The sequence below is a fragment of the Rhinopithecus roxellana genome, chromosome 4, assembly GCF_007565055.1.
Source record: "Rhinopithecus roxellana isolate Shanxi Qingling chromosome 4, ASM756505v1, whole genome shotgun sequence".
In the NCBI taxonomy this organism is placed as follows: Eukaryota; Metazoa; Chordata; class Mammalia; order Primates; family Cercopithecidae; genus Rhinopithecus; species Rhinopithecus roxellana.
In genome coordinates this window covers 171824662-171841378 of record NC_044552.1, presented here as the reverse complement: position 1 = coordinate 171841378, position 16717 = coordinate 171824662, and the positions used below count along the sequence as shown (strand labels likewise).

General features: G+C 37.5%; 1 protein-coding gene across 4 annotated transcripts in view; it reads right to left on the bottom strand.

Moving 5' to 3' along the window:
* The window catches only part of NKAIN2 (sodium/potassium transporting ATPase interacting 2), a 1056178-nt gene that overhangs the window by 483523 nt on the left and 555938 nt on the right, over nt 1-16717 (bottom strand). For all 4 annotated transcript variants that reach the window (XM_030929551.1, XM_030929553.1, XM_030929552.1 and 1 more), the window contains one exon: nt 4174-4254. In XM_030929551.1, the coding sequence (XP_030785411.1) occupies nt 4174-4254 (81 nt within the window). The remainder of the gene's footprint in view (nt 1-4173; nt 4255-16717) is intronic.

Here is a 16717-nt window from a genome sequence, read left to right as displayed (position 1 = left end):
ATTATAGGTAGTCTTTGTTTAATAGTAATTGCTCATTTATTTTTATCTCATGAAGAAAAGTAAAGAAGAAGAGTTGTTTTTTTCAAAGAAAAAAGATTATAACATATTTCTCTGCATACCATCTTTTTACATAGGAGGTCAGAAAAGCAAATTTTGTTACAAGCATTGATTTTATTGAGCAAAAGAATCCAAATATCTGATATCTTTCTAAATGAATTATTCATTTTGTTACAGAAGAAATAAAACTGAGATTGTTGGAACGGTACATTATTCCACATTGTACTTGCATCTGGTTTTAAGGATTTGTTCCCTATAGCCTACAGTATATGACAGGTTTTATCTCCTTCCTGTCTCTTAACATTCAAAAGAGTGCAATTTTATTCCCTAAAGCTTAAATAAGCCACATTGTTACATGACTTTTTATATAACAAATTTTTAAATTGATAAGTTATATCTAGATCTCTGAAGCAATTATCAAAATTATTAAAATATGACAGCTTTCTAGGATGTGTTCATTCTGAAACATACATTAGATATACATTTCTGTTACTATAGCGACATCTGAGAGTGATATACCTGCATCCCCTAGTCCCAAAGGGTTAAATAAAGACAAATTGGGTTGTTTTAAGTGTACAATAATCCCTTGGTTTATCCTTCATGCTCTGTAAGTTTATTGTTTTATTTATAAAGTTAGGCACATCATTCACTAATGGTGCCCCATACATTATGAAGGTAGAAACATATCTGAAAACAGTAATATGAAGAAAAGTATAAGTATATAATTTCAGCCTGAGTAATTTATAATTTTATCATATGCAATATAATATAGGATTTTACAGACAGTCAGAAGACCATTAAGTTTCCTTCCCTTTGTATTACTATTCAAAAAAATAATGTAATAAATTTTGTTCTTCCAGATGACGAACTGAATAGATTAATTACCATATTATATGTGTTTTCCTTCTTACTGCTATATACTTTCAACTTAAAAATTACTTCAGAACAAATAGCATATCTCTCCTGTGTTGAAAATAACTCAACTCAGTTGATGGCTGAGGTTAGTTCTTATTTCTCTCCATTTGATATATGATCAAGAGAACCACAATTGTCAAGAATAATACAACAGAATGATAAGGCTATATGAGGAATTGTCAAAAGTATTAATTCAATAGCCCAAGTCACATTTGATGCTCTAAGGCAATTTCAAACAGTTACCAGACACTTCAGGTTAGAGACTAATTTTTTCTCAGTTTCCTTAACAGGACATCTACGAAAATATCAACCCAGGAAGTTACACACTGCTAAATGCTTTAGGATATTTAGTTTCAACACTAATATCTCATGCATTAGCATAAGCAGAAATAATTACAATTATATTAAATGTGTATGTTGATTTGCTGCTATCATCTTATATATCATTTTATATTATATTCCCATTATTTTGTTAATTTAACTATGATATAACATTTAAAAGTTTCTCCGGCAGATTATTTTTATTTTTCCTTAGATTTTGTGGACACTGTAATTAAAATATGCTATTTGAAATTTTAATAATAATGTTGGATTTTCATAGAATTTTCAATGAAGAAAATATATTAACTATATCCCTATGTATACAAAGAAAGCATAATCAAAAGGGTTAGTCCTGTGTATCACATTATTGAAATTAAGTCATTTCAATATGAATGTACACAGGGAGTTGGTTGATTACTCTAATTTCTGTTTCACTCATAAGCATCTCGCAGATAGTTCATTAGAAAAAGCAGAGAAGACAGCACAAAATTCTAAACTCTAATCAGGTAACAAAAATTTACCTTAATGTTTTACCACATTTTATTACCTCTTACCAATATCAATTATGAAGCCATCACCTCTTTACAAAAGATTTCATGGAAATAAATACACCTCTTTCACATATATAAAGCCCACAAAATTTCAACCCTGATTCTATTTCACAAATGTCTCCCTCAGCCTCAAACTAACTGATCCATTCATAGGTTAGACACATTCAAACTATTTTTTTTTTTTTTTTTAGTGGATTGAGAAAAACAATGGTTTACATTCTTTTAGTATTATCAGAAGTTTCATGTGTACCATTTTTGAGTTTCTATGTTTCTGTACATTTTTCATTACCATTGCTTCCTTCTAGCACTGTATTACTTGAAGAATATGAGGCAGTTGCAACAACTAAAGAATTAAATGGTGTAAATATACCTTTTTTCAAACCCTTTGAACAGGAAAGAGAGGAAAACCCAGTACAGATAACTATATAACTTTGCCCTTTATGGTTTTCTTTTAGATTTGTTAAAAAGGAAATTATTAAATTTTTATGCGCTCTGCACAGCCTAGCCTTGGTTTATAGGATAAGAAGAAAATAAAAGATTAACTGTTTCATTGCCAAGGAATAGTCATTATCTGCCCATGTACATTGGAAGAATTCTTAGCGCCCTGGCTGTGGTTTCAATGCCTGTGTCCAAGGTCATGAAGTCACGAGTTTTATTCTGTGCCTGCCATCATCATGTGGAGCAGTGAACACAATTACAGAACATTTGTGCAGCCAGCTTTGCTTAAATCTCTTTCTCTCTTTCCTTAATATTAAACAAATTCTCTGATCTGCTGGATCATTTTACTCAGGCAATATGTCTGAACACCTGCCTTACAATTTTTAAGGTGATTATTTAAAATTGAAAATATCATTAAAAGTCATCCTACTGTGGAACTTCTTTGAAGAAAGTGGATTATAGAGTAGCAGAGATATATAAATTGGGCAAGGAATTCAAATCCTTGGGAAAGCGTGTCTGCTTTTCTTACACTGAGGCGAATGTGAGTTTTCAGCAGCAATCCTGTCTGGGTCCCTCCTAGAGCCACTGAACAATTTCTTTTCATTGGTCACGGCACCTTCCTGAAAAGACTGCCTGCTAACCAGAGTGTGGGGAACGATGCCCTGCAAGAAACACAGAAATGGCATCCTCTAGGGAGATTTTGTCAGCCATAGTGAGGACTTGTCCACATTCTGATCATAAAATTACACCTTCGAGAAGCTTTGGTTCTCTCTCATATCATGATATCATCTTCTTATCTTATCCTTCATCTTTTGTCATTGAATAAAAACAAATCAAGATGACTTTCACTTGATATAAAGCCACATATCACAGTTAAATAATAAACAAACAGCACATGCTGAGTGCTTTGTGGAACTCCTGCATTTAGGATCATAAATGTGTATTACCATTTCCTCTTCTCTCTCCTGCCAAAATATATAGCTTGACAAGGCAAAAGTAGTTCCTGAGGAATTTTCTTTAAAAAAAATTTTGTAGCTATCTTGGTCTTTTAAAGCATGCAAGTATCTCTAGGTTTTAAAAACATCAACATGTTTGCAAGGGCCTTCTGCTCTAATACAGGGTAAGTAAAAGAATATTTTTACAATTTTTATGTTGTGAAGTTTTAAATACGAGGAAGTACATACAAGTTTGAAACTCTCTCAAGTGTCAGAATTTGCTACTACCTTGAATGGATTACCTCATTTTACTTACTTGTTGTCAATTGCATTCTAACAGAAGGATGATGGTTTTCGAGATCTAAAGTCTGTGCTATTTGAGTAGTAAGGGCATCCATGTGAAAAATATAGTAGCAAGATACACACATACAGAGCACAAAAAAACTAAGTGAAAAAAGCAAGTATTTAGTTTTCCTAGCCTATTTAGAATAAAGCGTTTATTTTATTCATTTCTGTAACATATTATATCCCTCTAGTAAGAATTTCATTCAACCAAGGCCATTAACTGTTAAATTATTGCACTGCTATTTAAAATCAATAATGAAAATGTTTAGCAGAGTAATAAGCAAACTAAGTGATTTCAGAAATCTTCAAGATTTTTTTTTTAATTCACATTTTGCTTCAGAAATGTCTCAGTGGTTAACGTTTTAAAGTACACTGCCTGGTCACTATAATAATCAACATTTCACATTAGTTTTGCTTAAGAAAAAGTACATTTTTATGACTCACTAAACATATTTTTAAGAGAAAAATGCAGAAATATAAATCAAGACACCTTTCATTTTACTTTCATTGAGGTGCATCTAAGCAAGCAGAACAGGATGAGACTCTGCCTTACTTAGGAAGACACTTGCTAACACACTACTGATGACTCAGGCAAATTAGAGGTAAATTACCTTTGAGAGATCCCCAGCCTCCAAATAGAAGCAGATAACAAACACATTCCACGTAACCCAGAGGACTAGCCAGACAGCATACTGTAGAGAAGCAAGAGAGAAATAACATATAATTAATTTGGAATCAGTTGAGTATGATTCAAATAAAACTTGAACTTTTGCACATCCAAACATAAGATTAGTGGGAAAGGTTAGACATTGCTTCTCTCTAAGGAACAGGATTAGATGTACGTTTATCTCTGTTGAGTTTTTTCTTTCCTTTTTTTCCTTTTCTTTCTTTCTTTCTTTCTTTCTTTTCTTTTTTTTTTTCCTTTTCTTTGATAAAGTCTCACTCTGTCACCCAGGCTGGAGTGCCGTAGCATGATCCCAGCTCACTGCAACCTCTTTCTCCTGGGTTCAAGTGATTCTGCACTCTCAGCCTGCACTCTCAGCCTCCCAAGTTGCTGGGACTACAGGTGCGTGCCACCACACCTAGCTAATTTTTGTATTTTCATTAGGGATGGGGTTTTGTCATGTTAGCCAGGCTGGACTGTTGAGTTTTTTTTTTTTTTTTTTTTCTTACTGTTACAGACTCATAGTATTACAGCTCAAACCTGCCTCAGGATAAATTTTCTGGTTTTAAGACAAAAAATAGTAATGCACATTTTTGTTTTAAGAGTGAATAATTATAGTTTCTGGACATCTAAAAAATTTCAATGCTCTAACATAGATGTCAGACAAAACCCACCAAAAGAAAACTCACAGTTTCCTTAGCAAAACCATCCCCATGTAGGACAATGTATAACCTTTTCCCACGTTGTCAACGATAATCTTCAAATCAGTCTTTCTGCCTGTCCCATTCTAATCAGCTTTCTCTCTTTGGTGTCTCCTTTTCACATCTCCATTTACCTTCTTATTTTATCATTTCATTATCTCCCATTACAGTGACCATCTAGCTAGTGTCCCTAAATTTATTCTATTTTCTCTTTAGTGTACCTTCTTTAATGATGACAGATTTTCTTACTAAGATATAGTTCTGATCATTCAGTCAGCTAAAACGTATGAAGCACCCAGAAGGCAACATGCTAGCAAGACACTGAGAATACAGAGACCAATGATGAATTCCTCCTGAACTCAAATCAAGTGAGGGTGATAGATTTTTTAAAAATAGATCATTATTATACAGGAATCATAAAAATATATAAAGTCTGAGCACAAGGAAGGAAAATGAAAGGAGTACATAACCTGTTCTGGGAAAAAGAATCTGCAAAGCTTAACAAAAGAGGTTAAGAAACACCTTCTGGGGGGGCGGAGCAAGATGGCCGAATAGGAACAGCTCCAGTCTCCAACTCCCAGCGCGAGCGACACAGAAGACCGGTGATTTCTGCATTTTCAACTGAGGTACTGGGGTCATCTCACTAGGGAGTGCCGGACAATTGGTGCTGGTCAGCTGCTGCAGCCTGACCAGCGAGAGCTGAAGCAGGGCGAGGCATCGCCTCACCTGGAAGTGCAAGGGGGAAGGGAATCCGTTTTCCTAGCAAGGGGAACTGAGACACACAACACCTGGAAAATTGGGTAACTCCCACCCCAATACTCCGCTTTAAGCAGACAGGCACACCAGGAGAATATATCCCACACCTGGCCGGGAGGGTCCCACGCCCACAGAGCCTCCCTCACTGCTAACACAGCAGTCTGCGGCGATCTATCCGCAAGGCAGCAGCGAGGCTGGGGGAGGGGCGCCCGCCATTGCTGAGGCTTAAGTAGGTAAACAAAGCCGCTGGGAAGCTCGAACTGGGTGGAGCTCACAGCAGCTCAAGGAAGCCTGCCTGTCTCTGTAGTCTCCACCTCTGGGGACAGCGCACAGCTGAAGACCAACAGGGGAAGCAGCGGGGGCCGGTGCAGACGCGAACAACTCTGACAGCTTTGGGGAGAGCCGTGGATCTCCCAGCGCAGAAGTTGAGATCTGAAAACGGACAGACTGCCTGCTCAGGTGGGTCCCTGACCCCTGAGTAGCCTAGCTGGGAGACATCCCCCACTAGGGGCAGTCTGACACCCCACACCTCACAGGGTGGAGTACACCCCTGAGAGGAAACTTCCAAAGGAAGAATCAGACAGGTACACTCGCTGTTCAAAAATATTCTATCTTCGGCAACCTCTGCTGCTGATACCCAGGCAAACAGGGTCTGGAGTGGACCTCAAGCAATCTCCAACAGACCAACAGACAGTCCTTCTGACTGTCAGAAGGAAAACTATCAAACAGGAAGGACACCTATACCAAAACCCCATCAGTACGTCACCATCATCAAAGACCAGAGACAGATAAAACCACAAAGATGGGGAAGAAGCAGGGCAGAAAAGCTGGAAATTCAAAGAATAAGAGTGAATCTCCCCCTGCAAAGGAGCACAGCCCATCGCCAGCAACGGATCAAAGCTGGTCAGAGAATGACTTTGACAAGATGAGAGAAGAAGGCTTCAGTCCATCAAACTTCTCAGAGCTAAAGGAGGAATTACGTACCCAGTGCAAAGAAACTAAAAATCTTGAAAAAAAGTGGAAGAATTGACAGTTAGACTAATTAATGCAGAGAAGATCATAAACGAAATGGCAGAGATGAAAACCATGACACGAGAAATAGGTGACAAATGCACAAGCTTCAGTAACCGACTCGATCAACTGGAAGAAAGAGTATCAGCGATTGAGGATCAAATGAATGAAATGAAGCGAGAAGAGAAACCAAAAGAAAAAAGAAGAAAAAGAAATGAGCAAAGCCTGCAAGAAGTATGGGATTATGTAAAAAGACCAAATCTACGTCTGATTGGGGTGCCTGAAAGTGAGGGGGAAAATGGAACCACGTTGGAAAACACTCTTCAGGATATCATCCAGGAGAACTTCCCCAACCTAGTAGGGCAGGCCAACATTCAAATTCAGGAAATACAGAGAACGCCACAAAGATAATCCTCCAGAAGAGCAACTCCAAGACACATAATTGCCAGATTCGCCAAAGTTGAAATGAAGGAAAAAATCTTAAGGGCAGCCAGAGAGAAAGGTCGGGTTACCCACAAAGGGAAGCCCATCAGACTAACAGCAGATCTCTCGGCAGAAACTCTACAAGCCAGAAGAGAGTGGGGGTCAATATTCAATGTTCTTAAAGAAAAGAATTTTCAACCCAGAATTTCATATCCAGCCAAACTAAGTTTCATAAGTGAAGGAGAAATAAAATCCTTTACAGATAAGCAAATGCTTAGAGATTTTGTCACCACCAGGCCTGCCTTACAAGAGACCCTGAAGGAAGCCCTAAACATGGAAAGGAACAACCGGTACCAGCCATTGCAAAAACATGCCAAAATGTAAAGACCATCGAGGCTAGGAAGAAACTGGATCAACTAACGAGCAAAATAACCAGTTAATATCATAATGACAGGATCAAGTTCACACATAACAATATTAACCTTAAATGTAAATGGACTAAATGCTCCAATTAAAAGACACAGACTGGCAAACTGGATAAAGAGTCAAGACCCATCAGTCTGCTGTATTCAGGAGACCCATCTCACATGCAGAGACATACATAGGCTTAAAATAAAGGGATGGAGGAAGATCTACCAAGCAAATGGAGAACAAAAAAAAGCAGGGGTTGCAATCCTAGTCTCTGATAAAACAGACTTTAAAACATCAAAGATCAAAAGAGACAAAGAAGGCCATTACATAATGGTAAAGGGATAATTCAACAGGAAGAGCTAACTATCCTAAATATATATGAACCCAATACAGGAGCACCCAGATTCATAAAGCAAGTCCTTAGAGACTTACAAAGAGACTTAGACTCCCATACAATAATAATGGGAGACTTCAACACTCCACTGTCAACATTAGACAGATCAACGAGACAGAAAGTTAACAAGGATATCCAGGAATTGAACTCATCTCTGCACCAAGCAGACCTAATAGACATCTATAGAACTCTCCACCCCAAATCAACAGAATATACATTCTTCTCAGCACCACATCACACTTATTCCAAAATTGACCACATAATTGGAAGTAAAGCACTCCTCAGCAAATGTACAAGAACAGAAATTATAACAAACTGTCTCTCAGACCACAGTGCAATCAAACTAGAACTCAGGACTAAGAAACTCAATCAAAACCGCTCAACTACATGGAAACTGAACAACCTGCTCCTGAATGACTACTGGGTACATAACGAAATGAAAGCAGAAATAAAGATGTTCTTTGAAACCAATGAGAACAAAGATACAACATACCAGAATCTCTGGGACACATTTAAAGCAGTGTGTAGAGGGAAAATTATAGCACTAAATGCCCACAAGAGAAAGCAGGAAAGATCTAAAATTGACACTCTAACATCACAATTAAAAGAACTAGAGAGGCAAGAGCAAACACATTCAAAAGCTAGCAGAAGGCAAGAAATAACTAAGATCAGAGCAGAACTGAAGGAGATAGAGACACAAAAAACCCTCCAAAAAATCAATGAATCCAGGAGTTGGTTTTTTGAAAAGATCAACAAAATTGACAGACTGCTAGCAAGACTAATAAAGAAGAAAAGAGAGAGGAATCAAATAGACGCAATAAAAAATGATAAAGGGGATATCACCACCGACCCCACAGAAATACAAACAACCATCAGAGAATACTATAAACGCCTCTACGCAAATCAACTAGAAAATCTAGAAGAAATGGATAATTTCCTGGACACTTACACTCTCCCAAGACTAAACCAGGAAGAAGTTGAATCCCTGAATAGACCAATAGCAGGCTCTGAAATTGAGGCAACAATTAATAGCCTACCCACCAAAAAAAGTCTAGGACCAGATGGATTCACAGCTGAATTCTACCAGAGGTACAAGGAGGAGCTGGTACCATTCCTTCTGAAACTATTCCAATCAATAGAAAAAGAGGGAATCCTCCCTAACTCATTTTATGAGGCCAACATCATCCTGATACCAGAGCCTGGAAGAGACACAACAAAAAAAGAGAATTTTAGACCAATATCCCTGATGAACATCGATGCAAAAATTCTCAATAAAATACTGGCAAACCGGATTCAGCAGCACATCAAAAAGCTTATCCACCATGATCAAGTGGGCTTCATCCCCGGGATGCAAGGCTGGTTCAACATTCGCAAATCAATAAACGTAATCCAGCATATAAACAGAACCAAAGACAAGAACCACATGATTATCTCAATAGATGCAGAAAAGGCTTTTGACAAAATTCAACAGCCCTTCATGCTAAAAACGCTCAATAAATTCGGTATTGATGGAACGTACCTCAAAATGATAAGAGCTATTTATGACAAACCCACAGCTAATATCATTCTGAATGGGCAAAAACTGGAAAAATTCCCTTTGAAAACTGGCACAAGACAGGGATGCCCTCTCTCACCACTCCTATTCAACATAGTGTTGGAAGTTCTGGATAGGGCAATCAGGCAAGAGAAAGAAATCAAGGGTATCCAGTTAGGAAAAGAAGAAGTCAAATTGTCCCTGTTTGCAGATGACATGATTGTATATTTAGAAAACCCCATCGTCTCAGCCCAAAATCTCCTTAAGCTGATAAGCAACTTCAGCAAAGTCTCAGGATACAAAATTAATGTGCAAAAATCACAAGCATTCTTATACACCAGTAACAGACAAGCAGAGAGCCAAATCAGGAATGAACTTCCATTCACAATTGCTTCAAAGAGAATAAAATACCTAGGAATCCAGCTTACAAGGGATGTAAAGGACCTCTTCAAGGAGAACTACAAACCACTGCTCAGTGAAATCAAAGAGGACACAAACAAATGGAAGAACATACCATGCTCATGGATAGGAAGAATCAATATTGTGAAAATGGCCATACTGCCCAAGGTTATTTATAGATTCAATGCCATCCTCATCAAGCTACCAATGAGCTTCTTCACAGAATTGGACAAAACTGCTTTAAAGTTCATATGGAACCAAAAAAGAGCCCGCATTGCCAAGACAATCCTAAGTCAAAAGGACAAAGCTGGAGGCGTCACGCTACCTGACTTCAAACTATACTACAAGGCTACAGTAACCAAAACAGCATGGTACTGGTACCAAAACAGAGCTATAGACCAATGGAACAGAACAGAGTCCTCAGAAATAATACCACACATCTACAGCCATCTGATCTTTGACAAACCTGAGAGAAACAAGAAATGGGGAAAGGATTCCCTATTTAATAAATGGTGCTGGGAAAATTGGCTAGCCATAAGTAGAAAGCTGAAACTGGATCCTTTCCTTACCCCTTATACGAAGATTAATTCAAGATGGATTAGAGACTTAAATGTTAGACCTAATACCATAAAAACCCTAGAAGAAAATCTAGGTAGTACCATTCAGGACATAGGCATGGGCAAGGACTTCATGTCTAAAACACCAAAAGCAACAGCAGCAAAAGCCAAAATTGACAAATGGGATCTAATTAAACTAAAGAGCTTTTGCACAGCAAAAGAAACTACCATCAGAGTGAACAGGCAACCTACAGAATGGGAGAAAATTTTTGCAACCTACTCATCTGACAAAGGGCTAATATCCAGAATCTACAAAGAACTCAAACAAATATACAAGAAAAAAACAAACAACCCCATCAAAAAGTGGGCAAAGGATATGAACAGACATTTCTCAAAAGAAGACATCCATACAGCCAACAGACACATGAAAAAATGCTCATCATCACTCGCCATCAGAGAAATGCAAATCAAAACCACAATGAGATACCATCTCACACCAGTTAGAATGGCAATCATTAAGAAGTCAGGAAACAACAGGTGTTGGAGAGGATGTGGAGAAATAGGAACGCTTTTACACTGTTGGTGGGATTGTAAACTAGTTCAACCATTATGGAAAACAGTATGGCAATTCCTCAAGGATCTAGAACTAGATGTACCATATGACCCAGCCATCCCACTACTGGGTATATACCCAAAGGATTATAAATTATTCTACTACAAAGACACATGCACACGTATGTTTATTGCGGCACTATTCACAATAGCAAAGACTTGGAATCAACCCAAATGTCCATCTGTGACAGACTGGATTAAGAAAATGTGGCACATATACACCATGGAATACTATGCAGCCATAAAAAAGGATGAGTTTGCATCCTTTGTAGGGACATGGATGGAGCTGGAAACCATCATTCTTAGCAAACTATCAGAAGAAGAGAAAACCAAACACCGCATGTTCTCACTCATAGGTGGGAACTGAACAATGAGATCACTTGGACTCTGGAAGGGGATCATCACACACTGGGGCCTATCATGGGGAGGGTGGAGGAGGGAGGGATTAATTGGGGAGTTATACATGATATAAGTGATGAATTGATGGGTGCTGACGAGTTGGTGGGTGCAGCACACCAACATGGCATAAGTATACATATGTAACAAACCTGCACGTTACGCACATGTACCCTAGAACTTAAAGTATAATAAAAAAAAAAAAAAAAAAAAAAAAAGAAAGAAACACCTTCTAGAAGAGATGAATCAAGCTTAAAATGAATGGACTTAAAAGCATGGGTGGGTTGGAAGGGCTTTCATGGGAGGGTCCTGGAAACAAAGGAAAGAGCAGGTGTGAATTTTTAAAAAGTGGAACAAGATGGTATCATGTCACTTCCCTTCTAAACAAATGCCAGTGGCTTCTATCCTTTCTAGGTGAGTTGCAACATCTTTAATTTATGCTTCACGAACCTCCATGATCATGATCATGATCTTGCACCTTGTTATCTTTTGAGACAACATATGCGTTTCAGTTGATCTCTGGAGTAATCCTCGATTCCAGACACATATATTATTTGCTCTTCCATGTAGATGGAAAGTTATTTCCCACCTCTGTGCCTTTTTGTGTATTATTGTTGGGGTGATCAGACCCAACACCAGGTTGTGGGGGTGACGAAGTCTGGCAGAGTCAAAGGAATGAGAAAAGACAGCTTGAGAGAGAAAGTGGGTCCCGGGGGCCATTGCGAGTGTGGCGGTTGCAAAGGCCCCAAGCTCTGAAAGTCCAGTCTGTTTACTGGTGCAACAAAGAAACAGGTGGTGAGAAGGTGGCGGTTGAAAGGGCAAGCATATGATCTACAGCTGTGATGGTTTAGTATTTCCTTTGAAGCATATGGAACATATTCTGCTACTTGAGATAATGGAGAGCAGGTTCTTTGAACTCAAGATACAATCCATCCTGGGAGAGCAAGGAACAAAGAGCTAGCAAGTCTAGACACAATCCAGAGCCATGAGCCCTGGATTCTATCCGAGCCATGAGGGGTTTTATGCCCTGGGCTTAGATTGTGGTGTGTCAGGGCAGCCTTCTGCCCTTTGGCACAGAGTTTGGTGTTCCAAAGGCCACAAGGGGTTTTAGACTGTGGACTCTGGACATGTTCCAAGGCTCTTTTACATTAAGTCAGACATGCAAGCCCCGCCTCAGCTTCTCCCAACACTCAGCTTTTCTCCCAACAATTATCCATGTATTCTTGCATACTTTTACTTTCCCCTAGGCACTCTTCTTACCACCTATCATTTCTTTAAAAGGTTAATTCAAATATCACCTCCTTCATGAACAAGAATTGCCTGAGCCCTACTTAGTGCTGCAACGAACTTTGTTTCTCCTAATTTCATATGAAATGTCGTATATCTGATTATTTGCATATTTTCTCCAATGCACAATGGTAAGCTCCTTAAAAGACTACTTTTTAATTTTTATGTTCCTAGGTTCTTAACTTAGTACTTTGCACAAAATGGGTATTAAGACAATATTTTGTAAGTCAATGAATAAGTAGCAATATGGAGAAAATGGTATTATTTTCAGATGCAGAACCCATTCTTCCCTCTCAGATATGGTTTTTATTAGATTACTATGATCATTCATGTAGTATGAGGAGTGAGAGCTCTACATGAGGAGTTTATGTAACAATAAATGATAACTGTTTTCTAAAGGACCTGGTTTCATCTAACTGCTTAATGTGTGCATTGCTCAATGGACTATAATGTTAGGGCAAACTAAATGGTCCAAGACAAAATACAGAATTTGAGAAACTCTATGAGGTGAGGGTTGGATGTAGAGACAGAATCAGGGAGCTAAGCAGGCTGTAGCAAGAGAGGAACTTCAGTTATAGAACAGAGATCTAAGGAGAAATTTAAGTTTGTTTCAATGACTTAAGTGATTACAAGAGACAGAGAAAGCATGACTGATTATAATGTTTTATCATGTCCTTTGTGCACAATGACATATTGTCCCCATATTATTTATAATGGAGAGCTAAATAAACACCATTTACTAAACGTCAAAGTAGTAGGATACTAAGATTTCAGCAATGGCTGATGAGCTAATGAGAGATATTGTATTATACATATCAAATTCTCCTGAAAATTTGTCGTCGGCAAGCATTCTTTCCAATATAGTATTTAAAAATGTCAATGTGGAAGCTTTTTAATTTCATAACTAAAATTATATTTTATGCTTATTAAATGCTAACCATGTTTATCTGTATTCATGTGGTATATATGGCACAGTCATTACTTCAGTATATGTTGAAAATATAATAAAAATTTGGAATCTTCATTTATACTTAGTTACATTTATGTGTATGTATAAATGTAAATTATACTTAGTTTGGTTAAAAAGCTGAAAAATTTATGTTTTAGTCACCAAAATTAATAATTTTATGGAACCATATGAAAGGTAATGGATTATATGCAAATAACTAGCATATAGAGAATAAGAACGCAGAACGTAATGTCTGGTTCTGTCACTTTATGCTCTTTAGCTATCTTCAAGTGATATGACCTATTACAATTAAGTTTACTTAAATATAAAATAGGCTTATTAGTAGTAGCAAACTCCATGGCTTCCGTGAGAATGGAATGATCAACTGTTGAAAAGTACACAATACTTGAATTTTCACTATATGTTGTCATTTTATTATGATGATTATGTTACATCATCATCTCTTCTTGTTAAAAAATAACCAGTAGGGTCGGGTGCAGTGGCTCAGGCTTGTAATCCCAGCACTTTGGGAGGCCAAGGTGGGTGGATCACCTGAGGTCAGCAGTTTGAGACCAGTGGGCCAACATGGCAAAACCGTGTCTCTACTAAAAATACAAAATTAGCCAAGCATGGTGGCAGAGGCCTGTAATCCCAGCTACTAGGGAGGCTGAGGCAGGAGAATCACTTGAACCCGGGAGGCAGAGGTTGCAGTGAGCCAAGATCGCGCCACTGCACTCCAGCCTGGGTGACAAAGCAAGACTTCATCTCAAAATGAATGAATGAATGAATGAATAAAATAACAGTAATCTCCAAAGATGTATTTATTTGGATATTTAAAAATATACTTCCCACGTGTTTTTTGTTTGTTTGTTTGTTTGTTTTGTTTTGTTTTTGAGATGGGATCTCACTCTGCCACCCCTGCTGGAAGGCAGTGGCACGATCTTCGATCACTGCAGCTTCAACTGCCCTGGTTCAGGTAATCCTTCCACCTCAGCCTCTTGGGTAGCTGGAACTACAAGTATGCACCACCATGCCTGGCTAATTTGTTGTATTTTTTGTAGAGACAGAGTTTCACTATGTTGGTCTCAAACTCCTGGGCTCAAGCTATCTGCCTGCCTCAGCCTCTCAAACTTCTCATATTAACTGATATAAAACATTGGTCCATTATACTGAACTTGCAAGCTAGACTTGTTTACTTAATGCAACATATTATTCACTAAATTAAGGGTTTTTGATATATTAATGACATTATTTATAGATGAATGCTGTTTCATGAAACCAACCTTCATTTGGGTTTCACTAAAATAACAATTTATTATTTCTAACAGCACAATACATAATTATAAAGCATTTTCTATATCTTATTTTATGAGTTGCTTTTTTAAAAACATTTTTATTTATTTATTTACTTTTTAGAGAAGGCGTCTCACTCTGTTGCCCAGGCTGGAGTGCAGTGGTGTTATTACAGCTCACTGCAGCCTTGAACTCCTGGACTCCATGATCCTCCTGCCTCAGCCTCTTGAATAGCTAGGACTACAGGCACGTGCCACCATGCCCAGCTATGAGTTGCCTCTTGACAGTATTTATTGGCAATTATTTTGGAGCAGAATATAATTTTTTATCCCTCTTTTTCTAGAGTAATTCAGAAGGATATGTACATAAAGAATATAGCAAATGTTCCTTTCATATCCTTGCATTTACTTTCATTATTTTCACTTAATTGTATATTTCATTACAATCCAGTTAGTCTCACAATGCACTATACTTCATTAGAGATTTACCAAAAAAAAAATGATCACTGTCACTGGTGTAACCCCTTTAATGAACATAGAAATCCACACTAGTGCTACAGAGGGTAATTGCTACTTGTGCATCACTATCCAAAGGCAGGACTTTATCTAATTTATCTCATTTAACTTTCCTCATTAATTTTCTCTCATTTATCTTTCTTATCCCTCCTATCTTAACCTCTTATTTTCTTTTTTTATTCTTTTCTACATTTTTTTTCTCATTTTAGTAGCTGCCACTTATCTATATCAAATATCCTGTAATTGGATTTTGCCTAGCTGCCTAAACATTGATGAAGATTTTGTACTGCCTTGTAATTTGGCCTATGCTTTTTGTCAATAAACCTTATTGTTCACCCTGCTCTTAAAATTACTCAGCATAGTTATCAGTACAAACTTCTTCCCAGTTGCTACAGCTGGTTGATGTGATATAATTGACAATCATGCAGTTTGAGTGTAATTGGAAAAGATGTTCTGCCCTGGAGAGATGGCCTAATAACAAAATATCACAATTGCTAGATACCACCTAACTTGTAGTTTTCTGCTATAAAACTGATCTTGTTTTAGACTCATTTTTTTCTTGTGAAGAAAATCTTATATTTTATGTTTCAGATAGAAACTTTGAGATATCTGTGATGAGAGAAAAATTCTATTGTATGATAAAATTCACTTTTAAGAATTGATTTCTGAAGCACCAGGTGAACCATTTGAGAGATTAATTGAACTTGAGAATCCAGTGAAATGGTTAAAACTATCAGCTAAAAAACGTAATTGAATCATCATGGCTTCCCTGTGGTATTTGTGGCTCCAAATGATGAAATCAAATTAGCTATATAAGATAAAAATTAGTTAAGGCTGTTAATCATGAAAGGCCAAAATACTGGTTAGGCTCAGAGACATGGCCCTATTATATGTCAAGGGTTATACAATAATTAGAAAGGTAAACCAAGGTAGTATATGACTAAGAACTTAATTAGAAAAGGAGGTGAGTCATGAATCAGTTCACATTTATTAAATACCAGCTGGATGCACGTGACTTCAACAGAGGCTACAGGGAAATATTACAGGATATAATTGAGTAACTCTTCTAATATTATTTATATTTATCAATGATTGGCAATTAATGAAAACTATAGGAATGTTTTTAGGTATGATTGTTTCTACTAGGATGCAAAACTAGTATCAGCTCACCAATATCACAGATATCATGCTGCTAATTTTAATGTAATATTGAGACAGCCAAGTAAAAACGAACCCCTGGAGAATACCCAACC